Below are 27,975 nucleotides of genomic sequence, written 5' to 3'. Positions count from 1 at the left end.
TCCAGCCACTTTTTGTCACACAACTGTATGTCAGTGAGTGTTGCATTACCTACAGTTTAACGAATAACCACTAACTGGCAACCCTGAAATCAGAATCACACACCTCCCACAGGATCAGCTGTGTTTATAGGCTATTAATAATTATTGACATGGTTTTCAGTAGATTAATGCCCAAACCCAAAAAAACAAATATAAGAAAGAAAGAAAGAAAGAAAGAAAGAAAGAACCAGGTTGCTGTTGAACTGAGCAATTGACATCAGTTATGAGTCCCAGCAGTATTTTCTTTGCATCAGGTGTTGGATCACCCACTGCCAGCCTCGTGCGTCACTGTGTAGTGCCATTTATGCGCAGCTGGTCGGTGCCAAAGACAAGAGCAGCGTGACTCCGACTACATCTGCTTCTCCCAACACCTACTACTACGACGGAGTGCTGAAACGTGTGGCTGCGAGCATGAGGAGGAGGAGGAGGAGGAGGAGGAGGAGGTGGAGGGGCTGTGGGTGCGAAGGAGGCGGGTCTAGTGCGACCCCCACAGTTGAGCTCTGGAGGCTTTTACAATGCCCGACCATTTCTCAAAGCGCGTGTTATAGCTGCTGGACTGAAGAGCGACGGTCCGAGCGCGCGTGTAGATAGACAGAGGCAGAGTGGATCAGTGAGGAGAAAGAGACATCGAGCATCACATTGCTGCCACTCAGCAGAGGAATTAACGCTGAAGCTTCGTGGGCAGAGGCTTTGGTAAGACTCGAACAAACCTCATCTATTTCTCTTCACCAGGGGGAAAAAAAAACTGCTTTTGTTGCAGTCACGACGCAGCTGTGATTGACTTGACGTTTATAGCTTATTGAAGTGGTTTATGTGAAAGACTGAGGCTCGGGAATAATAATTGAAAACAATGGAACTAGTAGTAGGCTATGATTGCTTTTTTTCCCCCTCCCACCAACCACACAAGGAGCCCAGAGGGGACAGAATGAAAACACACAGCCGACAGTGGATATTGAAGATCCCATGGCACACTATAGTCAGGGATATATGGCTTTGTTTCCTATGAGTGGGTGATCGATACAGACAGAGCAGCGCTGTGTGGTCTCCCTGCAGTGAGCGCCAAGTCCAGATGTCACGACCATGTGGCTGGAGGAGAAGGAGTCGGTGACAGATCGTTGTTCATCTGTCGTGCGTGGGCTACGACTCGTTGCGCGTTTTCGGTCTTTCTCATTACTACACGTGTGAGTGTGAGAGTTTCAAGTGAAAGTCGTCCTGCAACAGGTCCAACAGAAATCTGGCTACTAGACCTTTGTGATCAGAGTGCAGCACAACCTGATTTTTTTTTTTTTTTTGTCTCAGTTTGGTCCAAGTGTCTCCAAATGTTTCCAAGCAAGTAATCCTTGGTTGTGATTGTGATAGTTGATTTCCAATCTATAGACTGCACCTCACCTCACTGTGTCCATGCCACATGACACCGTCTAAAGACAGCTTCCTTTCTCCTCCTGCCTGCCTCCGGTGGGGTTTCCCAGGCTGAGTGGTCTTTTCTCTGAACAGCACATTTCTAACACATTGACTCTGCATTAAGACAGTTTGTTGTGGCAGTTGTGGCCTTTTAAAGCACTCTGCCTCTGTTATTGTATTCTAAATATACCCATGTGGAGGAAGAGCACCCTGTGTGGGAATCTGCTGCCTGTTATCACCCGGCACTGACTGAGCCTGGTTCATGTGCTGCAGCCTTATTGTTGTGAGTCTGACAACTGGGGCTTGAAGGAGTGACACTTTTTTTTCCCCTTAACTCACTATAGTGTTTGTGGTTTTGCAGTTTTCTTTGGCAGGGAGTGTTAGATTTGTATTATAGATTCTTGAATTGTGTTGCTTCTTTTGACTTAGTTGGCAGTAAATTGAACATATTTGGATTCTGAACCACCGGTCAGACAGAATAAGAGATTTGGAGATTGATATTTCATTCACTAAATGACAAGCTGACCAACTGAGAGGATAATCACTTGTTAAAATCATTAGTTGTAACCTTTATTTACTTCAAAATCTATGTTAGATTGTTCATTTACTGTATATCCTGCAGTAACCCCAGGTTTCCACTGTTATAATCACAAGCGTTCTTCAAATTTTGTGTCTGACATGATGTTTTCCGGGAATAGAGTTCATTATACAGAAGAGTTTTTGGAACCATCGTGGTGGTTTTTAGTTTGTGTTAAAGGTTGAAACAGTTTCCGAGCGTGTTGCAGGTTACTGGTCTCAATCTCAAATGTGATCACTGCTGCGCCTCAACCGCTCAGATGACGTGAACTTCTCTCTGAGGGTTCAAGTTGGCGTGGGTGAGGCAGCACGTTTTTGACTTTGGCCTCTATCTAAACACCAACACCCTACATGGGTTTTCATGCTGGGGTTCATCACAGCGGAGACTGAGCAGATAAGACTGACCGCGGTCATGTGCTGGGAGTTTGAGCCGGACAGGTGCGGCGTGTGTGAGGGAACGAGGGGGGGGGGGGGGGGGGGGGTTGCTGTGTGTGTGTTTTATCTATGTGGGAAGCAGCCAGCTGTGTTCCTCTGTCACTCTGTAGAGACCTGTGAATATCTGCATTTGAGTCAGCCCAGAGTGTTAAGTATCAGCCACTCCAGAGGTTATTATTATCGGCGTCATTGGGCTCATAATCTGTAAGGGGGGGTGGGGGCGGTGGGGGGGCTGGGGTGAACCTGACCCCATCATGTGCTGCTGTCTATTTATATTGAAGTCGCTGGAAAGTCATTGTCCTTTGTTGACATTGTGTATTCAAACTGATTCATGTATGGAGGTATAAACTCTGAGTGAACCCAGTGAAAATATTCTTCCTGCAGTCCTTTCATCTTAAAGATTTTTTTCTTTTTTTTCTTTTTTTTTTTGGGGGGGGGGGGGGAGGAAAATTGTCCTGACAATTTATGCTTTGTTCCCTCTGGTGCAATCACTGCCAAAACATATGATGTTAAGCTGATGTATTCCGCTTTAAAGAATTCCACACAGAGCCACTTGTCATTGTGTTTGAACACTCATAAAACATGAATCATCATGTACTTGGCTGAATTAGACCCAAGGGGGGGGGGGGACCAAAACAGTGGCTGGCCGGAGAGGAGGGAATGTTGTTGTACTTCCTTATCATGACCATTGCCCCCACTCGCTTGTACACACAGGAATCTGTAAAACAACAAAAACATCACCGGCCCAGTTCTACACACTGAGTCATCACTGGCATCCTCATATACCTGTATTGATTAAATGTTGTTCCGGCAAATGTTTACCACCACACCTGACACCATGGTGCAGCCGGTGCGGAGGTGGGGAGTGGGGGGGGGGGGGTTGTTGTTGCTCTGCAAATCATCTTTGAAATGAGAGTGGAGCTTAATATTCTCAGTGAAACTCCTGTGTAAACAAAGATTGCGCTGGCTGCTTGTAAAAACAGCATGCAAAATTATGTCTTGGCTCTTTGTGCGCTCCACAAGTGCGGCTTCCCTTTACGTTCCCTTTAACGACGCAGTCGGTCAGTGTGTGTGTGTGTGTGAGGCAGAGGAGATGGTCTGTGTGTGAAGCCAAACACCCTGCAGCAGTCTCAGTGGGTTGAAATGATGGTTTATTAATCATTCTGTTAACTTTTATTATACTGGATATCACCTGTTTGTGATGTGCCCTCTTCCCTATTCAATAAAACATCTAGTCAAGGCTGCCTGAAAGCTGCTTCAGTGCAGATTTGTAATTGCTTTTAAATCTGGTGTTGAAAGCTGCAACACCAGAATGATCTCAGATATGGGACACCAATAACACACAGACTTTATGTTTTTATTCACTGGATATTATAATTGGTGGATACTTTTGGCTTTATTTGTTTCTGACGTATGTTTGTATTTAACATTCAGAGGACACTTCACAAGCATCCAGTAAACTCAATAAGTGTAAGTGTAAGATCAGGAACCTTTTACTGTCCAAGGTATAGATCAACGAATTTTGCAATTGGATTTTTTCATCCTGTTCCTAATTGTTACTTGTGCATTGTCTAAGAGACTGCAGCAGATGTTGTATGTGCATGGTAGGTAGACACACAGTAGCACCATATACACAAATTTGCTAAGATTTAAAACTGCTTTGCAGTCATTCTGTAGATTAAACATGAAACTTCTTCCTTTGTTGAAAAAAGCTTGTTTTGCCTGTGGCTCAGGAGCTGCCTTGTGATGTAGTTAAATCATTAGTGACTGTGTGTGCTTGGTCACGGGTAGTGATGCAGATAGAAGGTGAAAGGCTAATGCATGAATGTCACAGATAATGTCTTGTTGTGGGTATTTGAACATGGATGATAGCAGATTATCATGATGGCTGAGGGCCAGAGGAATATGTCTGATTTGCCATATCAATTCATTTAAAGGGTCAGTTTGTTATAGGTATAGTTCTGATATATTTTTTAAGCTGTTTTATACTGCAGGCAGTAGATGGTATATTTTATATATTTTCTTTACTGTACTTGAAAACATCGTAATTAATCTAGCTCAATAGCATGGAAAGAGAAGTAGTTTATTGTGAATTAAAGATTTATTCTTTACCTTTCTCTCACGATAACGGGTTGGTCATCAGTTGCATCATGTAGATTCAGTTTATAGCAATTAAAAAACTTTCAATTTTAGTTGTTAAAAGTTACTTTAGGGTTTAAAAAGAGATACTAATCCTAAGAGATTTACCATAATAAAAGCCCACATTGCCACAAAGTGGTGCTTTCAGGTGGTGGCCGATATGGCAGGACATGAGCATGTGTTCCTCTGTCCCCAGCAGAGCACGTGTCTGTGGATGAGCTGGTGCTGCCAGGCGCTCTTGGCTGAACCTCGTGCCTGTTCCTGATGCACCACCACATGGGCATCTCCTCATCTACATGTGCTCACCCATCCACTGTCCCCCACTTGTCCCGAGCCTCTGTCTGTTTCATGTCCAGCTGGCCCAACAAGACATGGGAAATAATTGCAGCATTTACAGTTTTTTTTTTTTTTGAGAGTAAAATGTTTTAGAAATATTTGCTGTCTTAATGGAAAAAGAAAGCTCAAGCAGCTAGTGGTAATTCACCCGCCCATCTGTTCGAACATTTCAAATGTCACGCAAGTCCAGTCACTCAGAATGGGACTTTACTTTTCACTCTCATGGCTCTTTGTGGCCCGATTTGTTGCGTAACAGGACTCACTGGGGCCTCCAGTAGACGTCTCAGTGTAATGTGACCCACCCGCCCCGTGGGGCTCGGGGCAAAACCATATGAAGAGTTCATTCGCAAAAGCAGATAAACACCATTTTGAAAAAAATGAGCTGATGCTTGTGAATTATTCTTTGCATGGTGTTGTTTTCAACAAAGCTTTATTTTTTTTCGAGATTTGTTTTATGCTTCATCTCCTTGGTCAAAGCCACTCAACTTTGGTTTGATATCACCTGGTGTAAATAACAGCGGTATCTGCTTTTGAAAATGAACTCTTCATATGCTCATAGGGCGTTTTCTCATATTGACAGAGATAAGTGTTAATTAACAGTAAGTAAGTATTAATAGGTTTAGAGAATGAATAATTTGAGGGTTTGGACATGCTCGTTTTTCATTGGCTTGGATACAGAGGCCAACCAGGACATGACCCAGGTCAGTCAGAAAGAGCAATATCAAGTTTTATCTCATCCATAACCTTTGCATCTCTTGACACAAACAATAAATGTATGTGCTCGGAGTTTGCACGACTGCTACAACATGGAGCTGCAACAATGTCAATTTTGTGCAGCACGCTCATCACCAGTCTTCATCTGAAATATTTGTTTTTAATCTTTTTTTACTGTGGATTAATTTATACAAATAATTTAATAATATAAATAAAATACTGTGACACTAAAGCTTGTTTGAAGAAATGTATTTTTCAATGAAAGAAGGAGACTGTAGCAGTAAAATTTAACCACATCTGTCAAGTCCCTAACAAGCTGCCCTGGGTCATCTTGACAGACACGTTAATGGACGCACATATGGTTAAAGTGTTTGGTCTGCCATCCACCCAGCACCAGATAATGTTACGCAGCAGAAATACAAGCAGCAGTAGCCATGTCTGTGTAAAGAACCAATTTAGCAAGCGGCTACCTGATCTCAGATCTGTTCTGTCCTTGGTCACTCAGTACACATCATGCTGTACAAACGCATGTGCCATGTCTCAGATCCGTCAGCTTGTTTTCCATGGTGCTGACTAATAGCAGGTGTTTTGGGTGAGATCAGTGCGGTGTAGTTGGTCTGGGTTTACCGGTGGTTGTTGTACCTTGATACTTTTACACAGAACTGCGGCAGGTTGAAACGGCCACACAGCCTTTATTGGTACTTCCTGGAAGCCAAACACCTGGCTGGAACATCAAAATAAAATAAAAGAAGCTGAAAGTTTCCCTGAAAGAACATTTATTATGTGGTTGTTATATTTAGGAAACCAGGGACATCCTGGGAAAAAGGTAAAATTTTAACTCAAGTAAATGTCCATTCATAATAATATTAATTGTAGGGGTCTCTACTGCCCACACACTATATTTTGAATTGTATTATTGCTGTGCTCTGAATATAAGATTTATTAGCACAGTGGCTCTCAAAGTAAAGTAGGCTACATCATAATGGATGGCTATTTTGCTCATTGTGTATTAAAATACCTAAAAGAAAAAAATGGAATGGGAGTCTAGTTTGTTTCACTTAGATTAAAATGTAAGAACATTAAATTGGAGTCAATTAGCAGGAAGTCCACCAGCGGAACACTGTCACGACCAAGGAGTGGTTTGGTTTCTTTGTGTAGAATCACATTCAATAGAGCTGCATTTTTCTTTTTTCTCAATATCACTGTCCCAAGCCAAGACCATATTTGTGTGATCTGTGACTTCTGTGGTTAATGGCTTTATATCACAATATCTACCTTACTGCCTCCTACTGACTTTGCTTTGACAAAAAAGTTGGTAAAAGTACAGTGCCTGCTTTTACCTGAATTATCCTGAAAATGTTCCAGGATACTGAAAGTGTAAACAACATCTTTCGATAGCCTAAACTTGATCAACACCAAGCTCTCTTCATTGCTTATGTCATTAATGAAATCTAGTTTTCAAATGTCATGAGACACACAGTATGTTTGCAAACACGTAGCCTACCGCATTGACGTACTGTTAATGATGTATAACATGACGCTAACTTACTGGGGTGTATTGTGAGGATACAACAGCAGGGTGAACATATGGGTGGAAAAATATGGCCATTGTCAGTAATGGGCCTCCTGCTGTATTTACTGTAAATGCAGCGGCTCCCGTTATGTTGCTGCTGGTGAGAAGAAGCCCTGATCCTCTGTTTTCTGGTTGCTCGTGAACAAAAACAGCGAGCGGACCCTGCATGGGCTGTGGTAACACAATATTCTATTCTATAACTTCTGCAAAAGTGTGTCACTCTACCTGTTTCTGATGTATAAAAGTGAAGTCTCGACCTGACCTCTCTATTGAAGTTGTGTGTTGCAACAGGAAGCACTGACATCAGGGTTTTTTTTCCAGATAGTGACGTTAGGGACGTGTTACCCCAAGGTAAATAGAACAGCTCTGTAGATGAAGCAATGTGAGGTTAACTGTAGGTTTAGACAAGATGCAGATTTCAACAATAATTTAAACATTCACTCCTTTATAAGCTGATTACTATGTGGAGTAGTATCATGCTGCGTGACTTGATGCTACTCCTGTCAGGTTCCCTTTGTAGCCGCAGCGGCTCGTGTCAATGACCCTCTTCAGCTGTACAGTATGAATAGCAGTATCAGTGATAGTCGGACACTGTGAACACTATTGAGCTGCTCACTGGTCACAGCGGAAGCTTCAAACAACACACTATTGTCTCTTTAATAGTGAAGAGGATTCATCGGGGTCATGGTGGGCTATGACAACTTTTGAGGTTTTACTCAGTAACAATAGTTGTCGGTTAACAAACCTAGCTGTACCGCTACAGAAATGCTTTAAACTCTATAATTATGGGATGACAGTAATAACTGTTTGGCATACTGCTTCCTCAGTAATTTAGGCGACTCTTGTTGTTAGTGATTTGGTTATTTTGTTTATCACACTGAGCTGATTCATTGTGTGGGATCTAGGACTTACTACACAAAATCAAAAAAAAAAATCAAAAAGACCTTGATCTTTGACCTGGTGCTTTGAACTTATTTGTCTTTGCTCAACACTGAAGTTCTGGAAAAGCATGAGAGAAACTTTGTCATGGTTTCCTGCCTTTTAAAAAAAAAATCTCAACCTGCCATCAGCGCACGCGCTGCAGATTCAGTGAATGAACTGAAGGAGGTCAGGTCTGGGGTGTTGGAAGTCACCGTGTCAACAGCAGAAGTTAGTCATCGCTGTACATTTGTTACATGGACAAATATTGAATAAAAGAAGCTGTGACGTCTGTCGCTGATTGCAGGATTTCTGAAAGCTGACATGTCCGTAGATAAATGCTAAACTCTGTAGGACACTATCAACTCCTTTTACAATACAGTTAGAAAAAGATTATCTAAATATGGTCCTACAAAATTGTGCAATTGGAGAGTGATTCACAATGTGGGCTGAGGTTTTGAGTCACACTCATAGAAAACTAAAATGATTAAATCCTTGCCACAATTAATGTGAAACTAGCTTTATTTGATCATAATGTTACCTATGGAGGTGGGCTGTGCTGAAATGACAGCTGGATAGCAACACAGAGAGAGCACTTTTAAATTTGACAGCTAACGACTGAACAACTGAACTTTCACTAAGCTTCATTAAATATTTAATGGTTGGAAATGGAAAACATCGTTAGCTGTTATTTGTCCAGAGTTTCCGACTCAGAGTGAGTGGGTGTTATTTAATCAGATTTGATCGATGGCCTTACTCTACATATTATCGCCAGGCGCTGATGAGTTCATGGAAAAAACATTTTATCGGCTTTTTCCAACCCAGTGGCAGCCACCTCAGACCAGTGACTAGAGGAAAGAAAAAAAAAAGCAGAAATCTTTCATGTGAAAAAACAAAAGTGTTGTTCTTGGGCAGAAAACTTCAATAGGACGCCATCTTGAATAGGAAGCTAAGTCATGCTTTCAGGGCCTTTCAAAGTGTGCTACACAATGAAACAAACTAAAAGTTAAACAAACGTGTGTCTTTTCTGTCTTTGCTCTATAGGTATTCAAGACACTGCGTGACTTTAAAGGATCACCTTCATTGAGCACATTTACAAAACAAAAAACAAAAAAAAGGTTGGATCATGGAGCCTTCTCAGTCAGAGATGAACATCCTATCCAACGGGAAAAGTCACGACCTCGGGGACGACATGGGCGTCCCAATGAAGACGTTGATGGAGGACGATCAGTGAGTATCCTCCCATTGTTCCACGTACAGATAAATGGCTGCTCTGTGGTGCTTATTTACTTGTAATGGCATTTAACACAGCATGTGTTAAAGTCCCTTTGACTTGAATTGGATTATTCATAATTCTAAAAAGTGAGATTTTGAATTATACACTATTTACCATTCCCATAAATTTTAACCAGGAGGTGGATGTGGTGAGCGACAGACAGTATGACTTACTTCTTGCATAATCTTGCTTTTTTTTAAATGCATGTTTACCTTGTTTTTGTGTTCGCATCAACGGACGGATCCTTATACAGAAATGGCACTCAAACAGTCAGGTATGTGCATGATCATTTGTATGAGGGGATTTTCCCTATGCATATGTGTTTTCATGCATATTGTGATGCAAAAAAATGAAAAATATGATGTGATATGTTGACTAACTGCACCACATCTGTGTGAAGTGTTTGGAGGTAGATAGAGAGACAATCATGTAACAGGCACAAATTCCTCCTCTAGATTTGATGATCCTGATGGAGGACTGGAGAATGAGGAATTCTTGCCCTCAGATGGAAAGAAACCTTTGCGCTTCACAGATGTGAGTGTAAAAGCCTAAATTTACAGAATCGAGACCAAGAAAGCATTACGTATTGTCATTTTTTTGTTTGTTTGTTTGCTTTATAAAACATGTTTAAGATTTTGTATTCTCTTTTTCGTTTTTTCCAAACAGTTTGAAGGAAAGACCTCCTTTGGCATGTCTGTCTTCAACCTGGGTAATGCTATTATGGGCAGTGGGATCCTGGGCTTGGCCTATGCCATGGCCAACACTGGCATCCTCCTCTTCTTGTAAGTAAATTAAAAAAACATGTTTTGCTTCTCAGACAGAGATGTAAATGGTTGGGCCACTGATTCCCTGACACAGTCTTTCCATGGACCTTTAGCTACGGTGGTGCACTCCATCACTGTAGCAGAGTGCGCCCAAAGCACTGCCAAGTCTTGAGTATCAAGTGTGAGGGACGTGCAGGTTTACATTGAGTGATTTGTCATCTGGAAACACGTCATGTACCACGATCTGATCACGCCTACACGTGACGTTTTGCTCAGCCCCCCCTTCTGTTCCACAAGGAGACCCCAGAAAGGCCAGAGCCCAGAATAACTGATCCTCCACACCCTGTATAGAGGCATCTGGATTGCTCATTTAGTTCCTATGACCCGGTGGTCTCTGCTGCAAGGAAGCCAGTAGCAGGACTGGAATAGGTTGTGGCTTCAACTGTGTAAAAAGGAAGTCAGATCTTTGCAAGAGCTTGTGGAGAAAAGCTCTTCTTATGAAATATCTGTAAGGAATGAGGTCGTGTTGTGACCTCTGTAACTGAATCATGGCTGTTTAGTGTAGGTAGTGAGAGAAGTTTCAGTTACATCTTAAGGCTTTCAAAGCAAACTGTAGGTTAACACATGATGGCACGTGTCGTGAATAGGCAGCATTTTTACTGTATACAGGGCCGTTGCTAGGAATTCAGGGCCCCCTGAAACAATACTAAAATGGGCCCCTGCTCCCTGACTTTTCCCCTTCTTTCTTAGACTACGTATGTATTGTCATTTTTTATTTACTTTGTTTGACGCTAATGCAGAGTATTAGTCAGGGTCATATGCAGAATAATTCAGTCATACAAAGATTAGACTATTGGGGTTTTTTGTGGGCCCTACTGGGCCCTGGGCCCCTAGAATTATCATCACCTTTCTCCCCTATACAACAGCCCTGACCGATATCAGAGTTTACAAATGGGCGTCACCTCCCGCTGTATGCCAGATTATGTAATCCTCCTACATGTTTAGATATACATGAAATGAAATGTACCCTTTTATTAGAATTCTTCAACATCATACATTAAATATTCTTGCTGAAACATAAAAAGACAATGGATTATTTGGAGAGACGACCAGTTTAATTTTATTTCAATATGAAGATTTGAGATTTCAATTCTAACAGTTTCAGCAATTTACATGTTTTGTATTCACACTCACTGTAAACTGGTCTATGCACGAAACGGAACCTTTTGCAAAAACCTTCCATAAAACACAATCTGCTTTTTAAAAATCTGTGTAATCCCTGATGTGTATGGCATGAAAGCCATGTGACTCTTGTATAAGGAACAGGATGTTTGAATTTAAAAAGCTTAATTCTTAGAAAGAAAACAAAAGAGCTTACTATGCACAGGAGCTTAATTATTTGGGTGGGTGAAAAACCTTGTGGGGTGCATATTGCTATTGGAGCACCTAATCAGAGGAGCATTGATAAAAGCTTTCAGGGAGACTGAATAATTATGTTGACTCTTTCATCAGAGCAGATCTGTTAAGAACACGTCCACTACAGTAATTACTCACATGTTCTTTCTTTCTATCTGGATTTGCTCTCGTCCCTCGTTGCCTCAGCGACATCGTCATTCGCCGGCTGCGATGCAAATAGACATTCTGAGTCCTCGTCAGCATATTTCCAGCGGCACACAGAAATAGAGCAGTTATGAAAAGCCAGGCGCCTTGCTGAATATTTGACCAGGGTGTGAGGACCCAGAGAAGGATACTTCTTCATTTAGACAAGGCATCAAATGTGGCTTTTCTGACAGACACAAATAAACACTAGTTTGTGAGTTGAGGGGGTTTGGGACAGTTCACACAGCCTTTGTAACAGTGGGATTTCAGGGCTTGATCTCTCATACCTTAGAGTCCCACTTTGTGGCTACAAGTAATGGTGGGAAAAAAGTCTGAGAAAGGTGATGGATCTGAGATCAGCCTCTGACTCTTCAGGAATGCTGGCCTGAAAGCCCCTGCCCAGGGCTCAGTTCCTCTGTAGGAGGAGGACCACCATAACTATGGGGTTATGGGAAATAGCATTTTCATCATTTTGGAAGACTACTGACCTTCATGAAAGGAGCAGAAGTCTAGAAAGACTTGCTCTTTCAAGAACACAATGTCTCCTCCTCATTATTTGGTTGAGCTGCTGATATTATGTTACAGTGATACAATTAACATTTTTGCAGCAATGACAGTGGTATTATGTTGTTTTTTTTTATGGCAGGTTTCTTCTGACTGCAGTAGCAGCCCTGTCGTGTTACTCCATCCACCTGCTGCTCAAATCCTCTGGCATTGTGGGTAAGCATTGTGCCATGTGCATGTTGAAATTGTGCAACTACTGTACAGTAGCTACATGTTTTAAGGTTTTGCTACCAAAATGCCAATGAATCAATGAACCAATGAATGATGTTGATCCATAGTCATTCCAAAAAAGGGCAAGGTTAACAGTCATATAGTTCACTGTTTAAGCAAATTAGGCAGTTAATTGAGTTGTAATGAAATGATTATTAAAGGGACAACGAGGAGTTTGTATTTGGTTATAAAAAAGTCTCATATTAATGTGGATGAATCTACGTTACACACTTGTTAATGGGTCCATTTTCGAAAAATATATCGTTTTGTCTTTATCGTTATTTTGTTATTATTATTAGTGGTGGAAACGCTGGGCAAGCCGACCAGCGTTTCATTACTTTCGGTTTAACGGATGCTGCCCGGCGGGTCATGGAAATAACGGCACTGAATCTCCGTTTATGGTCGGAACTACGACGGTATCTGATCGTCTTCGAACCTCTGACTTTCATTCTTGATGAATGAAAACATTCTTGGCAAGACGGACGTCTTGTCCAAGAATTTCACCGTTTTCACTGTGAAAACTACTTGTTGTCCCTTTAACGTTTCAGGTCCATATAGTTTCTTAAATTGTATTCAGACTGTTTAATCGAGTTAGTTAATCCTATAATCTGGTGTGTGGTAAGTTTTACAGTGTCTAGAAAGACTAATATTAAAAATGTTGTAATGACGGGTTCTTGGCCCACCAAACACACATTGGTCTGTTTTGACAGTGTTTCATTGTGAAAGGTATTGTTTTCTAATCTCTTTACAGGTATTCGTGCTTATGAGCAGCTGGGGTACAGAGCCTTTGGCACTCCTGGAAAAATGGCTGCTGGAATAGCAATTACCCTGCAGAATATTGGAGGTGAGGAGACACTGTGTGGTTAATATGTGACCTGTCTGTAAACTGCCTGTAGCAGAAAACATGAATTACACACCATTAAATGGATTAAAGTTTATAACCCCTTGTTACCCAGACCACCACACATCGATATTGATTCATACCACTAGCATTACGTTGGCTTGTTGTTGTTGGCTTGTTCTGTGAAATCCGGGTTTGTATAAAGGGCAAAGACCAGTAGAAACAGCTGTGTTCTCTGAGACTCACTGAGCAGCATCTGCGGTTGAGTTTTCTCTGAACAAAGATTTGTTGATCAGACTGTCATCTGCTAATTCAGTGGCACGACAGGTTAGATTCGCGGAGTTCAATGAAACGCTTTTCATTTTAATTTGCTTTTTTTCAGTCTGAAAGTCAGTCCGGGTACGAATGAAATACGGGTCAGGTACCAGGTGCTTCACATTTCCCAGAAGTATGCCATTAAGTAGCCTGACAGTGCCGTCAGTGGAGTTTCACATCAGACAGAAAAACAAGTCCTCACACTAGATAAGCTTAAACTTGATGCCACTTGATATTTTTGCTTGAAAAATGACTTTGCTGCTTTTGCAAGTGTTTCCATCAAATCAGTTAAACTCTGACGGAGGATATGTGTCTTCTCTGTGTAGTTCAAATGATTTATTTTTTGTCAAATAATCATTTTTAAAAAAGCATGGTAAACAAAAATGCCCTAATTCCCAGAAAAAAATATCCCAGAGGGCACGACCCCGGTGTCCTCAGTCATATCCTCTGCCACGTCACGTGATGCATGTTGTTGTGACACGGTGGTGTTTCCGACATTTGTTTGCCTGCGTGTCAGTCACCCTGGCGCGCTCGTTCACGCCCCCCGTCTGTCTCGTCTCGTTGCAGCCATGTCCAGCTACCTGTACATTGTTAAATCTGAGTTACCACTGGTCATCCAAGCTTTCCTGAAGGCAGATCCCAACTCTGAGTGAGTATTATCAATATTATTATTATTATGGTTGCTCTTCTTTTTTTTAAAGTATATTTTTGGGGCATTTTTGCCTTTATTGGATAGTATAGTAGCGAGAGACAGGAAATGGGGCGGCAGAGAGAGGGAATGACATGCAGTAAAGGGCATCAATGTGGCATCTGAACCGGGGGCGCCTGCTCTGCCAACTGTGCCACATGTGCCCCATTATTATGGTTGCTCTTCCTGATACCATCATCCGTGCCCTATTCATATAAATCACATGGTTCCTGTCTGCCGTTGGCCCAGAGCTCTGACACTGTGCTCAGGGGTCACGGGGGCCTGGCGGACTCTGTGGGCAGTGAATATGTCAGTTTGCACCATTCATTGATTCAGTCGGCGTGGGGGTGTGATGAGAATGGCAACCTGTAATTGGCTGAACACTGGAGGTTTGTGGAGGGAGGGATGGAGGGGGGTTACAGTTGGGCATCTGTCAGTTATGCATACACACAAGGTAAACCCTCAGCGCTGTCAGGCACCGCATACGTCGCAGTCATGCCACTCTGGCAGACACTCTGCATAAGGCCATGGAGGACTCGAGTGGATTCCAGCTGCCCGATGATTTCTATAAACAAACCTTGTGCTCTGGAGGCATCGCAGCGACTGCAGCCACTTCCCCTTTTCAAAACATCTCGCAGGCCTGAAAGATAAACTTTGCAGAAATGTCAGCAACCCTGTGTTTTTAAAAAATTCGGGGCAGAACAGACGGAACCAGACGGTCCTCTCAAGAAAGCTCACATTCAGAGCGATACACAATAAGCTAAGATACAAGGTTGTGGCCTGACCTGCCCCCTAATTGTGTAACTGCTGTTCTTATCCTGACAGGGCATGTCATCACTCTGTCATTGATCGGTTTTGAATCGGGATAAACTGATACCCTTCTATCTGTCTGTCTGTGTATTCCTGTCAGGGTCAGAGGCTTAGCTACAATCAAAATGGTATTATGACTCCTGCACTTTCTTTCTGTCTTTCTCTCTCTCTCACACACACACACACACACACACACACACACACACACACACACACACACACACACACACACACACACACACACACACACACTAATGACAGCAGCAGGTGGTGTAACATTGGTTGCCAAATTCCGAGGGCTGTGCATAAGGACAGGTCAGCTTAGGGCCGACTCTCAACAACCGATAAACACACACACACACACACACACATACTGTTGGTTTCCACTTGACGCACCCCCTGCTGTTCAGACCGTGGCGTCAGGAGGGCACAGTGGAATGAGGGGCGGCGGGTGGCAGGACTGTGGCTTTATTTATGACCCGTGGCTCTCTAAATATAGACAGCAAGGATGAGCAGCAGACAGACAGACAAGTATCTTTCACTTAAGATCGCCTGAGAGATGATAAAAATATATTTCCAAACTCAAATTTCCAAACATCAGGCTTTGACACTGCTGTGACTTGTGATATCTGATGATATAAATTATATAACAATACCGATATTCAACATTTTTCATAAAAAATAAGAAGGATGTATTGACTTTTGCTTTGTTTTGGTTGTTAAAGTCAAGTCAAGCTTTATTTATTTAGCACCTTTAGCCAAGGCGCTTTACAATTAAAAACAAATACAGTTACAGTTAAAGCAGATATCAGTGGAATGTTTTTGTTAATATAAGTCCTAAATAGTCCTATTTTCCGTCAGCAATCACTTACATGAAGTATTTCAGCCTAAACACGAGTCTCTCCGTCACTCTGCTCTGCTGTAACCCGAGGAGAAAATTTTCCTTGTGGGATACAAGTGTTATCCAATGAGGAGAGAGAACGGCATGAAGGGCTGTGTGTGCAGCCAAGGGATGCGCGTGAATGTGGTGACGTAGCACGAGGACCAATTGATGCCTGACAAGGGCGGGGGCTGCTAACTCATGGTGCGTTCAAAGAAACTCGTACTTTGTGTTTTTCCTTCCTGTGAAGTCATACCAGTTCGATCTGGTACGAGTTCACGGGTCGGAAGTTACGAGTGGCCGTTATAGGGAACTTTCACAGACAACAGGATGGTAAAAACACGAGCTACGGGTTACCTGGAACGCTACCAAGTCGTAGTTGTGACTTGAAGCTGTAACTTACGGTTTCAAAAGCCTGCCTTGAACGCAGCATTAGCCGAAACGGCCGTGAAGCTGATATCTGCTTTAAATACATCAGATAAAAGCACAATAAAATAAACGTAAAATCTAAGAAACAATAAGAACTGTCATAATAAAACAGTCAGTCAGTTAGGAGTGTTAAAAGCCAGGGAGAAGAGGTCAGTTTTGAGCAGGGATTTAAAATTTTCTACATTTGGAGCTGTTCTAATGCAGAATGGCAAGAGAGCTGAGATCAAGAGAGGTGCAAATGTTTCTCAGACATCATTGATCTTGTAAAAGTTTACCCCAAAAAGAAATGAAACATCTTCAATATTCATCATTATAAGACCAGTGTTTTGCAAAGTCATCCTCAACTATTCATAAACACAATCTCACGGAAGAATGTTCATATGCAAGACTTGCAATGTTCTTATGCGATCTTGGTAAACTGAAACGGGACTTGGATCTGGATCAACCTGTCCTGGGATGTGACTTTCCCTAAAGGGCTTTGGATCCACAGAAGCCACGAGAGAAAGGTGATCATCAGATGTGACCTACTGACAAGAAGTCCAAAGAGGACGTGACCTGTGACTCGTGTGACTTTTACTTCCCGTGCTTTCAAGGAAGAGACGCTGCCAGTCTGGTAGATCACTGGCTGTTACAGGCCTGTTGGCAGTGCTACATCCCACATTGTAGGATATATTTTATTATATATTTCTGTCTTATTCTTAGCCCTTTCTTCTCTTTGTATTTTATTTCCTATGCACATTTACTTTTGGAGCAACCTGGCATAAGAATTTCCTTCAGGATGAGTAAAGCTCTATCTAATCTAAAATAAAAACATCAGTTTGAATAGCTTGTAATGATTATCATGCAGTTGACAGACATTGTTGATATTGGCATGGTATCAGGTTTATAAACGGCAGTGGCACAGCCCCCTCTTTACTCTACCGGTGTATTATTTGAATATCTTAGTACTAAATGCACAATAACAAGGTAGGTTTATACATGGCACTATACCCAGTTTAATATAAAACACAGTTTTATACAGTAGGGGTCCCTGCTCCATCTCTCCATCAGTTCCGGGGTCCTTGGTCTGGTCTAACAGCTTGAAAAAAGAAGGTGTAGGCCACAAAGACCTTTCTATCGGAGGATTTAGGAGACAGTGGTCTTTAAAGGTTTATGTGATGTGTAAGATTTATGGTCGATATGTTCTCCTGAGCAAGACATGTGAGGGAAAACTAAACGTAGAACGGATTGATGGATGACTTGGACAAGTCTTCTATTTACATGACAATAAAAAAAAAACGGATTACTGTATACTGTCTGTTTACTATAAACGCTGATGGTCCTGTCTCACAGGAGTAGGTCACTGTGACAGATCAACACAGAACACAATGACACCAAGCTGCCGACATGTCCCCATGCGCTAAGGGCTCGCGTATGTATGTGCTGTCGGCTATTTAGGTTATACGAGGGTGTTTTACAGCGGGCATTCACAGGATGTCTGTGGCATGGGAGGAAATGTTTGGTGCCCACATATAGCGCATGATAATGCAGTGGCAAGGTCTCCTATTGGATTATAGGAGAAGCTAAGGGCTAACATTGGATGTGTCCTTCCATCCACATATGTTTCTCAGCCTTGATCCGAAAGCCTTTTATGTAAGCGATGCCTTTTTTTTTTTTTTTTTACAAGGGAACTGTTTTCAGATGTTAACAGAGCTGAGAAACAAAACCTGAAGGACAGAGATAGCAGGGTTGTGAGGCTGACACAGGCAACACACACTGACTTCTTCGGCGCTTTGTGTTGTATAGGTTTCCACTGTGTCCTCTTCCTCCTCCTGTCACATACACCATCTGTTATGTAAGGCTCTATTCCAGTGCTACTGTGGAGAGCAACGCAAGCACACATGCGTTTTTTCCACAATCTTGAGACCAGAGATGTTCCCAGCAGGCCGATGCTGTCCTCACTAAACCCAACACATCAGTCACTTGGCTGAAGTCGACTGTTCACAACCTGCTGACATTCAAACAGGTGCTCTCAGGTTATTTTCAGATTACTTAGAAAAAAGTAGTGCCGCCAGTTCTTTACCAAACGAATAAACCGAGTTCTCACCATCCAGATCCTCGGTCTATTTTTGTCTGTGTGTCTCTCTGTGTGTGCTGTGTCTGTGTGCCAGTGTTTGAAATATTGAGCTCACAAAAGTAAACTGGACTTTTTTTTCTCCAAACAGTCTGTGGTACATGAATGGAAACTACCTGGTCATCATGGTATCCGCCAGCGTCATCCTGCCCCTGGCTTTAATGAAGCAGCTCGGTGAGTATAGCAGTACTCTCAGGTATTCCTTCCCGTGCCCCTCTCCCTGACGTTTTCCTTTGAAACATCCACATCTAACATAACGGATGCTGGTGTAGCAGATGTGAATGAGACATTTAATATGTATTTTCCCTCTCCACGGTCTCAAGCTGTGAGCAGCGGTGGAAACCTTTTCAGCCGAGAGAAGCTTTATTGAATTCTTTATTCTGTTATTGTATTCCTTTTTCGCCCCTATCCCTATCCCTCTCCCTTTTGCAAGAGTGCCATTGTAAATGAGAATTTGTTCGTAATGACTTACCTAGTTCGATGAAATGAAATAGATACATTTATTGTCATCATATAAACACAGTGCATCAACATGATGGAATTCAAGGTGCATCTCCAGGTCAGTGCGATAAAAACACTCAGCTACAAAAGTAAATTCACTCAGGGTCACTTCATCAAAAGTGTAATTCCAAGTTGATAATGGTGATGACTTACTAAATAAAAGTGGGTTTTAGGTCATGACCAAACTGGGAGTAGGCCTGGAATCAAAAAAGATCCCTGTGCCCTGTTTTCTACTGGGTCGACTTCAGACTGAGTGACTCTCAGAAGTCTGAAATCCAGATTTATTGGCTCACATCAGGAGCTGAGAGGCTGGACATGACCAGCAGGATCCCCAGCTCCGGTCTGTCTGGGAACCTTTGTTTCATTGACGTCTTTCAAAAGTCTCCCATATAAAGGCTTAAAATGGCTATAGGCCCTTTTTATTATTATTATTGAAATTGCTAGATATTTAATAATAATTAAAATATCATAAATGTCATAATTCAGATGTATTCATAAATCATGCTGCATCTACTGGAAACTGGCTTCCATAAGTTTCTCCTGGAGTCTCTGGCACAGCTCCTGTTTCCCAAACGTCAAGTGACCATTAATCAATGATGTCCCTGCACTTCACTGCTTCTGTGGAACATTTTCTGTTTTTGCTCAAGCTTTGTTGTGCAGCTTGTATCTTGGCTCTACCGTCCAGACCCTTTAAGCTTTAGTTAGCTCTCTCTCTCTGTGTTTTGGCTCTTGGTCTTTACGTTTCAGAACGGCACGCTTATCTGTCTTATGCATGTACTTGTTTTGTTTTTTTCCCGGTGAAACATTTTTCTCTCTTTAATTAAGATGTGTTTTCCTCTGACCTCAGACCATCTTACATAAATAATGACGTTCTGACTGGGACTTTTACCTCAAAGTCAAGTCATTAGTGTGTTTTCATCCCACCGCTGGCTGTGGAAACAGCAGGAGCCCAATTAGACTCTATTTTTTTTTTGTTCTGAAATGATCACACTCTCTGAGCCACTCACTGCAACATGTAATAAACCTGCCCGTTCTGTTCCCATTGTGTTGTCAGGTCAAAATGGCAAATTTTAGGGATGTTTCATCATAAGACAAATCCTCCTCCTCCACTCTGTGTGTGACTAATGAGGCCTGTAAAGTCCTGAAGAACACATAAAGAGCTCCGTTCATTTAAAGAAGCCGTCTCCTTCACTGTCTTGTTCTCCTTCTTTTCAGGTTACCTGGGTTACACTAGTGGATTTTCTCTCAGCTGCATGGTGTTCTTTCTCAGCGCAGTAAGTTGGCCCCCACTCACATAGCGGCACATCATCGCTGTGACTCTTCACAAGGAGCCTCATTTGTTCTGGCATGTCATCTTGGCACATACGTTACTTGCTTTCCCACCCTCGTCCCTTTTCCCACACTCGTCTCTATTTTCAGTGGTATGTGGCTATGTTTGATAAGGCAAATTTAAGAGCTACTTACAGACATCAAAGGATGAGAGTAAAAAGCTAAGCACTTTAGAGGCTGAGTCACACTAATCTGATCCTTTCTTTGATTATATACCCCTGCTTTTCTTCCCTCCTTCTTCTGCGTCTCTCTGCAGGTTACCTATAAGAAGTTTCAGATCCCGTGCCCGTTCGAGGAGTTCTCGGCTAACAGCACCGCCGCCGCCGCCCACCTCGGCGTCAACGTCTCAAGCCACGGCCACGAGTACAGCAACGGTCTGGTCCACGCGGCTGACGACGACTCTCACTGCTACCCGCGCATGATCACCATCAACTCACAGGTATTCATAGGAGGCCGCCGTGAAGATTCAGTCGCTTTGAGCGCCGAGTTCTGCAGGTGTTCCCACATTTGGTCTTGAGAGGCGGCGGTTAGAAGAAGTCATGAGTTGACGTGTTTCTTCACAGACGGCGTACACCATCCCCATCTTGGCTTTCGCCTTCGTGTGCCACCCTGAGGTTCTGCCCATTTACACCGAGCTCCGCAAGTAAGACAGCCGCCACACTGTGACCTGCGGTGTTTGATAGCGCGTCGGTGCAGAATGTGGCGCTCACATAACCATAAAACTGTCTCTGATTTCAGTCCAACACAGAAGAAGATGCAGAAGGTGTCCAACCTCTCCATCCTTGTCATGTACACCATGTACTTTCTGGCCGCTCTCTTCGGCTACCTGACGTTTTACGGTGAGAACAGCTGTCTGTGCCGCTTCTTAGTTAGTTAGTTTAGAAACAGTGGGTTTTCTTTATTTTTTATCACTTTCTACATTGTAGATTGTAAACTGAAGACATCAAAACTGTGAAGGAACACATATGGAGTATTGTAGTAAAAAAAAGTGTTAATAAGTAAGATTTTTTGAAGTATCCACCTTTTGCTTTGATGCCAGCTTTAACAACTGTTGACCTTCTGTCATCAGCTTCATGAGGTCGTCATCTGGAACGGTTTTCCAACAGTCTTAAATGAGTTCCCAGAGGAGCTGAGAACTTGCTGGGTTTAGGTCAGGTGACAGATAACACTTTGGTTTTAAAAATAATAATACATTTAATTTATAATGCACTTTACATTTAAGCAATCTCAAAATGCTACAGTACAAGCTTGATTAAAAGGGACACATGTTAAGAAAAGTTAAGAAAAGACAATAAAAGGTGTACTAAAATTTAGCAGAAAGCTTTCTTTTCGTTTTAATGAACACTTTTGTGTTTACAACGTAACTCTATGCAGTGCATGTTCCTTCATAGTTTTGATGTCTCCAAACTTTTGACTTGTATTGTAGATGAATGCAGCTGTGTAAACCCAAATCAGTTATGGTTACAATTTACTTGAAGGTATCATCATAACAGGGACATGACACAGTCATGAACGTGTCATAAACATTATGTCAATGTCATAACGTTGTCATTAAGTGTCATTCTGTTTTGGTAGGGTTAGGGTTAACTGATTGACACTTAATGACAATGTTATGACGTTGACATAATGTTTAAATTGTTACCTTCAAAGGGTAAAGAACCATATGTAGACTTTACTGACTTTACTGACTTTAACTCTAATACCCTCTAATAATGCCCTGTAAAGGGTTAAAAAAAAAGGAAACGTCTACATGGTTGATGATAAATCTGTGACTGAGCCTGGAACAGAGTTGACTTATCTACTTTTCTATATGCGGTGTTGAAGCTCCCTCCTGTGGCAATGATGCATAATGATGTTGTGTGACATTCACATTGTATTAATCAAAATGATGTTCTCTTCATATTCCTGCAGACAAAGTGGAGCCTGAGCTGCTGCACACTTACAGCAGGATTGATCCTTATGACACTTTGATCCTGTGTGTGCGAGTGGCCGTCCTCACCGCCGTCACACTGACCGTCCCCATCGTGCTGTTCCCTGTAAGTCTGTAGTCCATCTGTCCGCTGCAGTCAATCTTACACTTACATTATTTCCTCATTAAATGCTCTGTTTGTGTGTGTCCACAGGTGCGCAGAGCCATCCAGCATATGCTGTTCCCCACCAAGGCTTTCAGCTGGTTGAATCACATCGGCATTGCTCTCGTTCTGCTCACGATCATCAACATGCTAGTGATATTTGCTCCAAACATTCTGGGCATCTTCGGCATCATTGGTTAGTTGCTACATTATCTAACATCTGCATTAACTGCTGTTTGGAAATGTTGTGTGTTCAAGCATCAAACTTCATTCCTTTACTCAACCAGAGCGAGCACAGCAACATTGACTGTTGTCTCTAACACGTCTTTTCCTCTACTGAAGTTACAGGAGTATGTTGACTAACTAGCCTTGGCCTGTTTTCCCAGTTTCTGAAAGCAATTAGTTAACAATGGCTGGAAGTCTTGTCAGAGAAAACTGAACTTGACATTTCTAGCAGCACAAATCTGAAAAGTACTGGTCTAGTCCCATTCAAGGGCTGTAACATGTAAAACTGTAGGAAGCACAGACCTCTTATGTCATTAGCTACTCCTGTTTATGTTTTATTTATTTTTTTCCAAATGGGACAGAACATATTAATGAAGATTCAGGATGTAAATATATGAGATTGTAGCCACGTGGCTAATATCCATCTCTTGTCCCATTGGCAGGCAGGTGTTAGATAAAACAATGAGAACAAACAAATTCAAAGGAAGAAGAAGAAAATTACAACAGACCATCAGAAAAAAAACAAAAACAAATATAGACTACGAGTTAATTTGAAAATACATATTTTTACTCTTAAAACTAATATATTATGGGAAAACTAGATTAAAACTAGATGAGAATAGAAAAATCCCTGACATTCTTAGAGAGAGGAAGTCTCATCTTATCCATATGCCTGGGTGTGTTTGAGCATAGGTTACATTCTACATACAGTGTGATGGTTGGTTACTTATTCTGTCTCTGTTGGCAGACTGAACCTCCTGTTTGGCATGGCAGTGTCGGTATGTTTCAGGCCCTCACAAGCAAAACTGAAAAACATGACTAGTGCGTGTTTGCTCAGGGATAAACCGACGGCCTCTGTCAATATTATTGTCGTGTTCTGTCGTCGGATTGGAGGCAACGATTCATAGGTCAGAGGTGAAAGTTGAAAAGATTTAAGTTAAAGCGCCACCAAGGACATCTTCAAAGCAGCGGCTCCTGCTTTGACAAACATGTGGATGCATTTAGGTACACATGGTACATGCGGAGCGGACATCATGTTACGGAAGCATGCAAACACCGCTCACACTGTCAGGTGATGCAACAGGCCAGGTTGGAACAACCCAGAGCTCACAATCTGAGCTGAAAAGCAGAAGCAAACAAAAAGATAAAAATAATCTTGGCAGTGCTTGTTACTATTTCTCTTAATTATTATTATTAAATCTCAGTCTGTGGTAGTATAGTAGTTAGTATATATCAGTTAGATTGGAGCTATATGTACATTCTTCTGTCACTACCCAGCAAATGTTCATTAACAGTTTAGGGAGGATAAGCGACTTCTGACTTCAAGTCATGATGCAAAGGTCCCCTTTGGCATGGAAGTACCTTAGGGTCATACAAATAAATCTATCCTAAGACACAAGTGAGATCACACTTTGTATCCGAAAAAAACATGTTTTTTTTAAATTGGCTGCCGACCATACTTGAGAGGCCCATGTCTTTGCTTCTGTTGTAGCTATAATAACAAATTTGGTGTCAAACTGTACATTTTCGGAGTCAAGGAATCCAATAAAATAGGTTCCAAGACTTAAAAAAAACGATGTTCTCCTTATTATGACAATTTGAGCCAATTCATTTTTTTTAAATTAAGAAAACACATTCCAAAAACACATTCCATTTAGAATGTCCAATATTTGTTTAGTCTTTAAAAAAAAAAATAATAATAATAATTCATTGCGGCCTTCAGTCCTCCCTGTGGCTCAGCATATTGTCCTCCTGGCAAGAGAACACTGGAAAGAGAAACAATGTACATTCTCCTAGAAAACCCCCAAATAAAGCATTTATTCCCTAATGACCCCTCCCTCTAATGTAAACATAGTTTAGATTAATTATTCTCTATATTTGATTGAATCGGATTTATCATCATGGAAACCAGGACGGACTAATATATATTTTCAGTGTTTGCATGTAGTCATTGATTTGAAACATTCTGTATTGATACTTTTAATGAATGTCATAGATTTTGTGCAGCTCAGTTAAACACACTATATGATGCACAAGGATCCAAAGTCTGGTCGAGAATATGCTGAAAGCAGATCTGAACCTCATAAAAGAAAACTGTTTTTATCACTGCATGCTTTGTTTCTCATTAGTCCTCTCTCTATTTGCCTTCCAGGTGCCACGTCGGCTCCGTGTCTCATTTTCATCTTCCCTGCTGTGTTCTACATCCGCATCGTCCCCAAAGAGGACGAACCCATGAGCTCTGTTCCTAAGATTGTGGTGAGCTATTAGAAACGTCATAGATTGTACTGATTGGGTGATCAACAGATGCTTTTGGTGCTATGAGTACTTGATAATTAAGCCTCTGTTCCACTGGTGTGTTGTCTACTTTTTCTCAGGCTGTCTGTTTTGCTGTTATGGGCGTCTCCTTCATGGTGATGAGTCTGAGCTTCATATTCTCTGACTGGATATCGGGGACCAGCCGTGCCGCCGGAGGCCACTAGAGGCCACTCCAGCGAGTGTGGGGGTTAGGAAACGGGGAAAAAGAACTGGTTAGTGTTAAGGGAGCACTTCCACCTCAGTGGACACACAACTGTTCAGCACACAGCCTGGGGTTTGTAACGGTGATATCCAGTAATACACAGTATCATGCGTGGGTTGGAATCACACCTCGTCTAATCCACGTCAAATTCACTTTTTGACTGTAACTTAACACATATCAGAACTAAACCCTTTCACAACACTTATAATTTAACGTAACATATTGCCATGATAATGTAATTTATATAAACGGAACAGGGTCTTTTATTTATCACCATATGTTTGTGTGTCCACATCCATGATAGTGAAATGGTCCTTTCCTGTTGCTTCCTCTTTATTTACACACAAAACAGCTGCAGCTGGTACTGTAAAGAAGCTTGGTCTGATTGTCTTACAGCCTGGGGACAGGAAGACATGAAGATTGCTAAATCACACAGAAGCTATTTTCACAAAAAATGTTAATTAATTGCCAGGAGACGCACAAAACAGGACTCATCCTGAACCAGCAGCACTTGCAACGTTGTGTAACATAAGACAGAAAGTGCTTCAAAGCCTTAAAGCGCGGTGAAATTTCGTTTTCATGAATTGTCAAGTGCTGAAGTTGTTATGTAGTGTTAGTATCATGCAGTCTGAGCTTTCGTTCCATTATGCACAAATCAGCATGATCATCACAAACCCTGGTGCCTTTCTGCATTTGGAACAGCACACAAACATACAGTATAAACAGGAGTGTATATTTATTTAGCTACTGTAACTTACTATAACTGTGTTTTTAATTTTAAATGGACTCTATTTAACTACTGTATATGATGACTTTAATCATCCAAAAAAACACTATGTATGATTTCTAGCTTTTTGTTTCGCTTTCAGTATGTAGTTAATGAAGTGTTACAGACAGACTATACTTTGGATGTTTGATGAAATAGAAAAGCTCAATTTAAGGATCTGATACCTCCCTTTTGTAAAACTTTAAGCACATACATGCCAAACTGTGACCTTGAATATAAACAAGCAGAAATCCTGACAGTCCACCTTTGAGTCTAGCTCCATAACCTCTTCTATTCTTGATTATTTCCCACCTTTTAAATTCCCCAACCAATCAGATTGAATTTAATTCATTTGTACCATAATGATGTAATAATAACACAGGCTCTGTCCACAATGTCCCAAATCATGCAGTTTTCCTCACTTATGTGAGGAAAATATGATAACATTGGTCTTTATGAGTCCCACAGGAATTCCCAATGTTTAAAATTAAACACTTAGAAATGATAAATAGTTAGTATGATATGTATTCTCCAATGTACATATCACAAAACGTATATAACAAACCCCAAATAATCATGGTTAGATATGACGAACTCACAAAGGTGAGATAGAAAACATGATTCTTTTTTTTTTTGTAATTTGTAAATTGGGTGAGCCAACCCTTTAAATCAGATTTTTGAGGGTATGATCAACACCCAGCCAAGCGATATGAACCCGTATAGATACACCCACTGGTGGGTCTGGCAGAATTGTCCTCGTTGGAGGATGTTTTAATGTGTTGTGGTTCGTGCTGTCCTGCTGGAGGGCTCTGATCTACTCTCACTCTCGTATTTAGACTTGAGGTTAATGTTGTGCATGTTGTTCTGTCCTGTCCGTCCTGTAGTTGGTATAGTGAACTGCACACACTGTCGTACATGGATGTTATTGTAATACTGTACAATTTGCATCTTGTAGTGATGTGTATTGAAGCTATATTTCTTATAATGTTATATTAGTATTATGAAGCCCTTCTTAAACATTGAGATGTTTCACATATTGCTGCTTCGATGTTTAGTCAGTGATGTCACATTCAATTATGAGATTACTTTTATGGATGTGGGTGATTCCTTCACATGTTTGTTGTCCCATAATAGCACTGACAAACTGCATATGAGTTCACTTTTTTTTTTTTTTTTTTACAGAGTACAGGTACATTTCTTCTAATAGAAAAAAAAAATATATATATATCACAAGTTAAGTTAAGACTAAAAAGAATGCAAAGTTTTGAATTTACAACTCAGAGAAATGTTATGACAAATACATTGTAACCAAAGAAGGTTTTATATTATATCACAACTCTCAGGCTTCAGAGAAGTCCAGTGTAAATCCTCACTTCTCTCAATTTATTTATGTTTTCCTCTATTGTGTGTTTCATTGAGTAGTTCTGATTTCCTGATCAAAGGTGTTCTGTTATTAGGGACAAATAATGAAGAAGAGCAGGAGAGATAACTAGTGCACGTATTGACCTCTGTCCCTTTGCTTTTCCACGTATTCACAGTGACTGTTGTGGTGCAGATGAAGGGTTAGTATTGTCATGTTTAGTGAACAGAGTTTGTATTCATTGCCTAAATAACTACCTACCTACTGCTTTGAGATGAATTTAACTTTTAAACAGGTACCACAGTTTAAATACCAGATACATTATATTCAATATACATTTTCATGTACCCAAACAAATAAATGTGATATTTTATTATAGCTGTTATTCAAGATGTGAGTCTATGAAATGACACAACTATAAGTAAGTAACAAGGTATATGAATTTTGGTTAATAAGATGTGGCTTTATATAAATAATGTATATAAATGTAAACCTTTTATATTTGTGATGCATATTTACAGTAGCTTATAAAGTGTAAATAGCTGGGACAGTTTTAGTTTGGCAATAAAATAATTGTAGATGTT

General features: G+C 41.3%; 1 protein-coding gene across 2 annotated transcripts; it reads left to right on the top strand.

The window, feature by feature from the left end:
• Positions 1–429: 429 nt before the first annotated feature.
• slc38a3b (solute carrier family 38 member 3b) lies at positions 430–27,975 on the top strand. 2 transcript variants are annotated; one of them, XM_083972005.1, is made up of 17 exons: positions 436–732; positions 9,176–9,361; positions 9,661–9,681; positions 9,863–9,941; positions 10,074–10,189; positions 12,417–12,490; positions 13,296–13,388; positions 14,268–14,349; positions 18,712–18,794; positions 20,337–20,395; positions 20,707–20,889; positions 21,014–21,093; positions 21,189–21,289; positions 22,362–22,486; positions 22,574–22,718; positions 24,900–25,003; positions 25,123–27,975. In XM_083972005.1, the coding sequence occupies exons 2-17, from the start codon at positions 9,258–9,260 to the stop codon at positions 25,225–25,227; spliced, it is 1,554 nt and encodes a 517-aa protein (XP_083828131.1). In that variant the 5' UTR covers positions 436–732; positions 9,176–9,257; the 3' UTR covers positions 25,228–27,975. The 2 variants fall into 2 exon arrangements, with proteins under 2 accessions (XP_083828132.1, XP_083828131.1); XM_083972006.1 differs by lacking the exon at positions 9,661–9,681 and having other exon boundaries at positions 430–732.

This window comes from Trachurus trachurus (genome assembly GCF_905171665.1).
Source record: "Trachurus trachurus genome assembly, chromosome: 5".
Classification (NCBI taxonomy): Eukaryota; Metazoa; Chordata; class Actinopteri; order Carangiformes; family Carangidae; genus Trachurus; species Trachurus trachurus.
The sequence above is the reverse complement of the archived record's forward strand: the minus strand, read 5'-3'. Positions and strand labels throughout refer to the sequence as shown.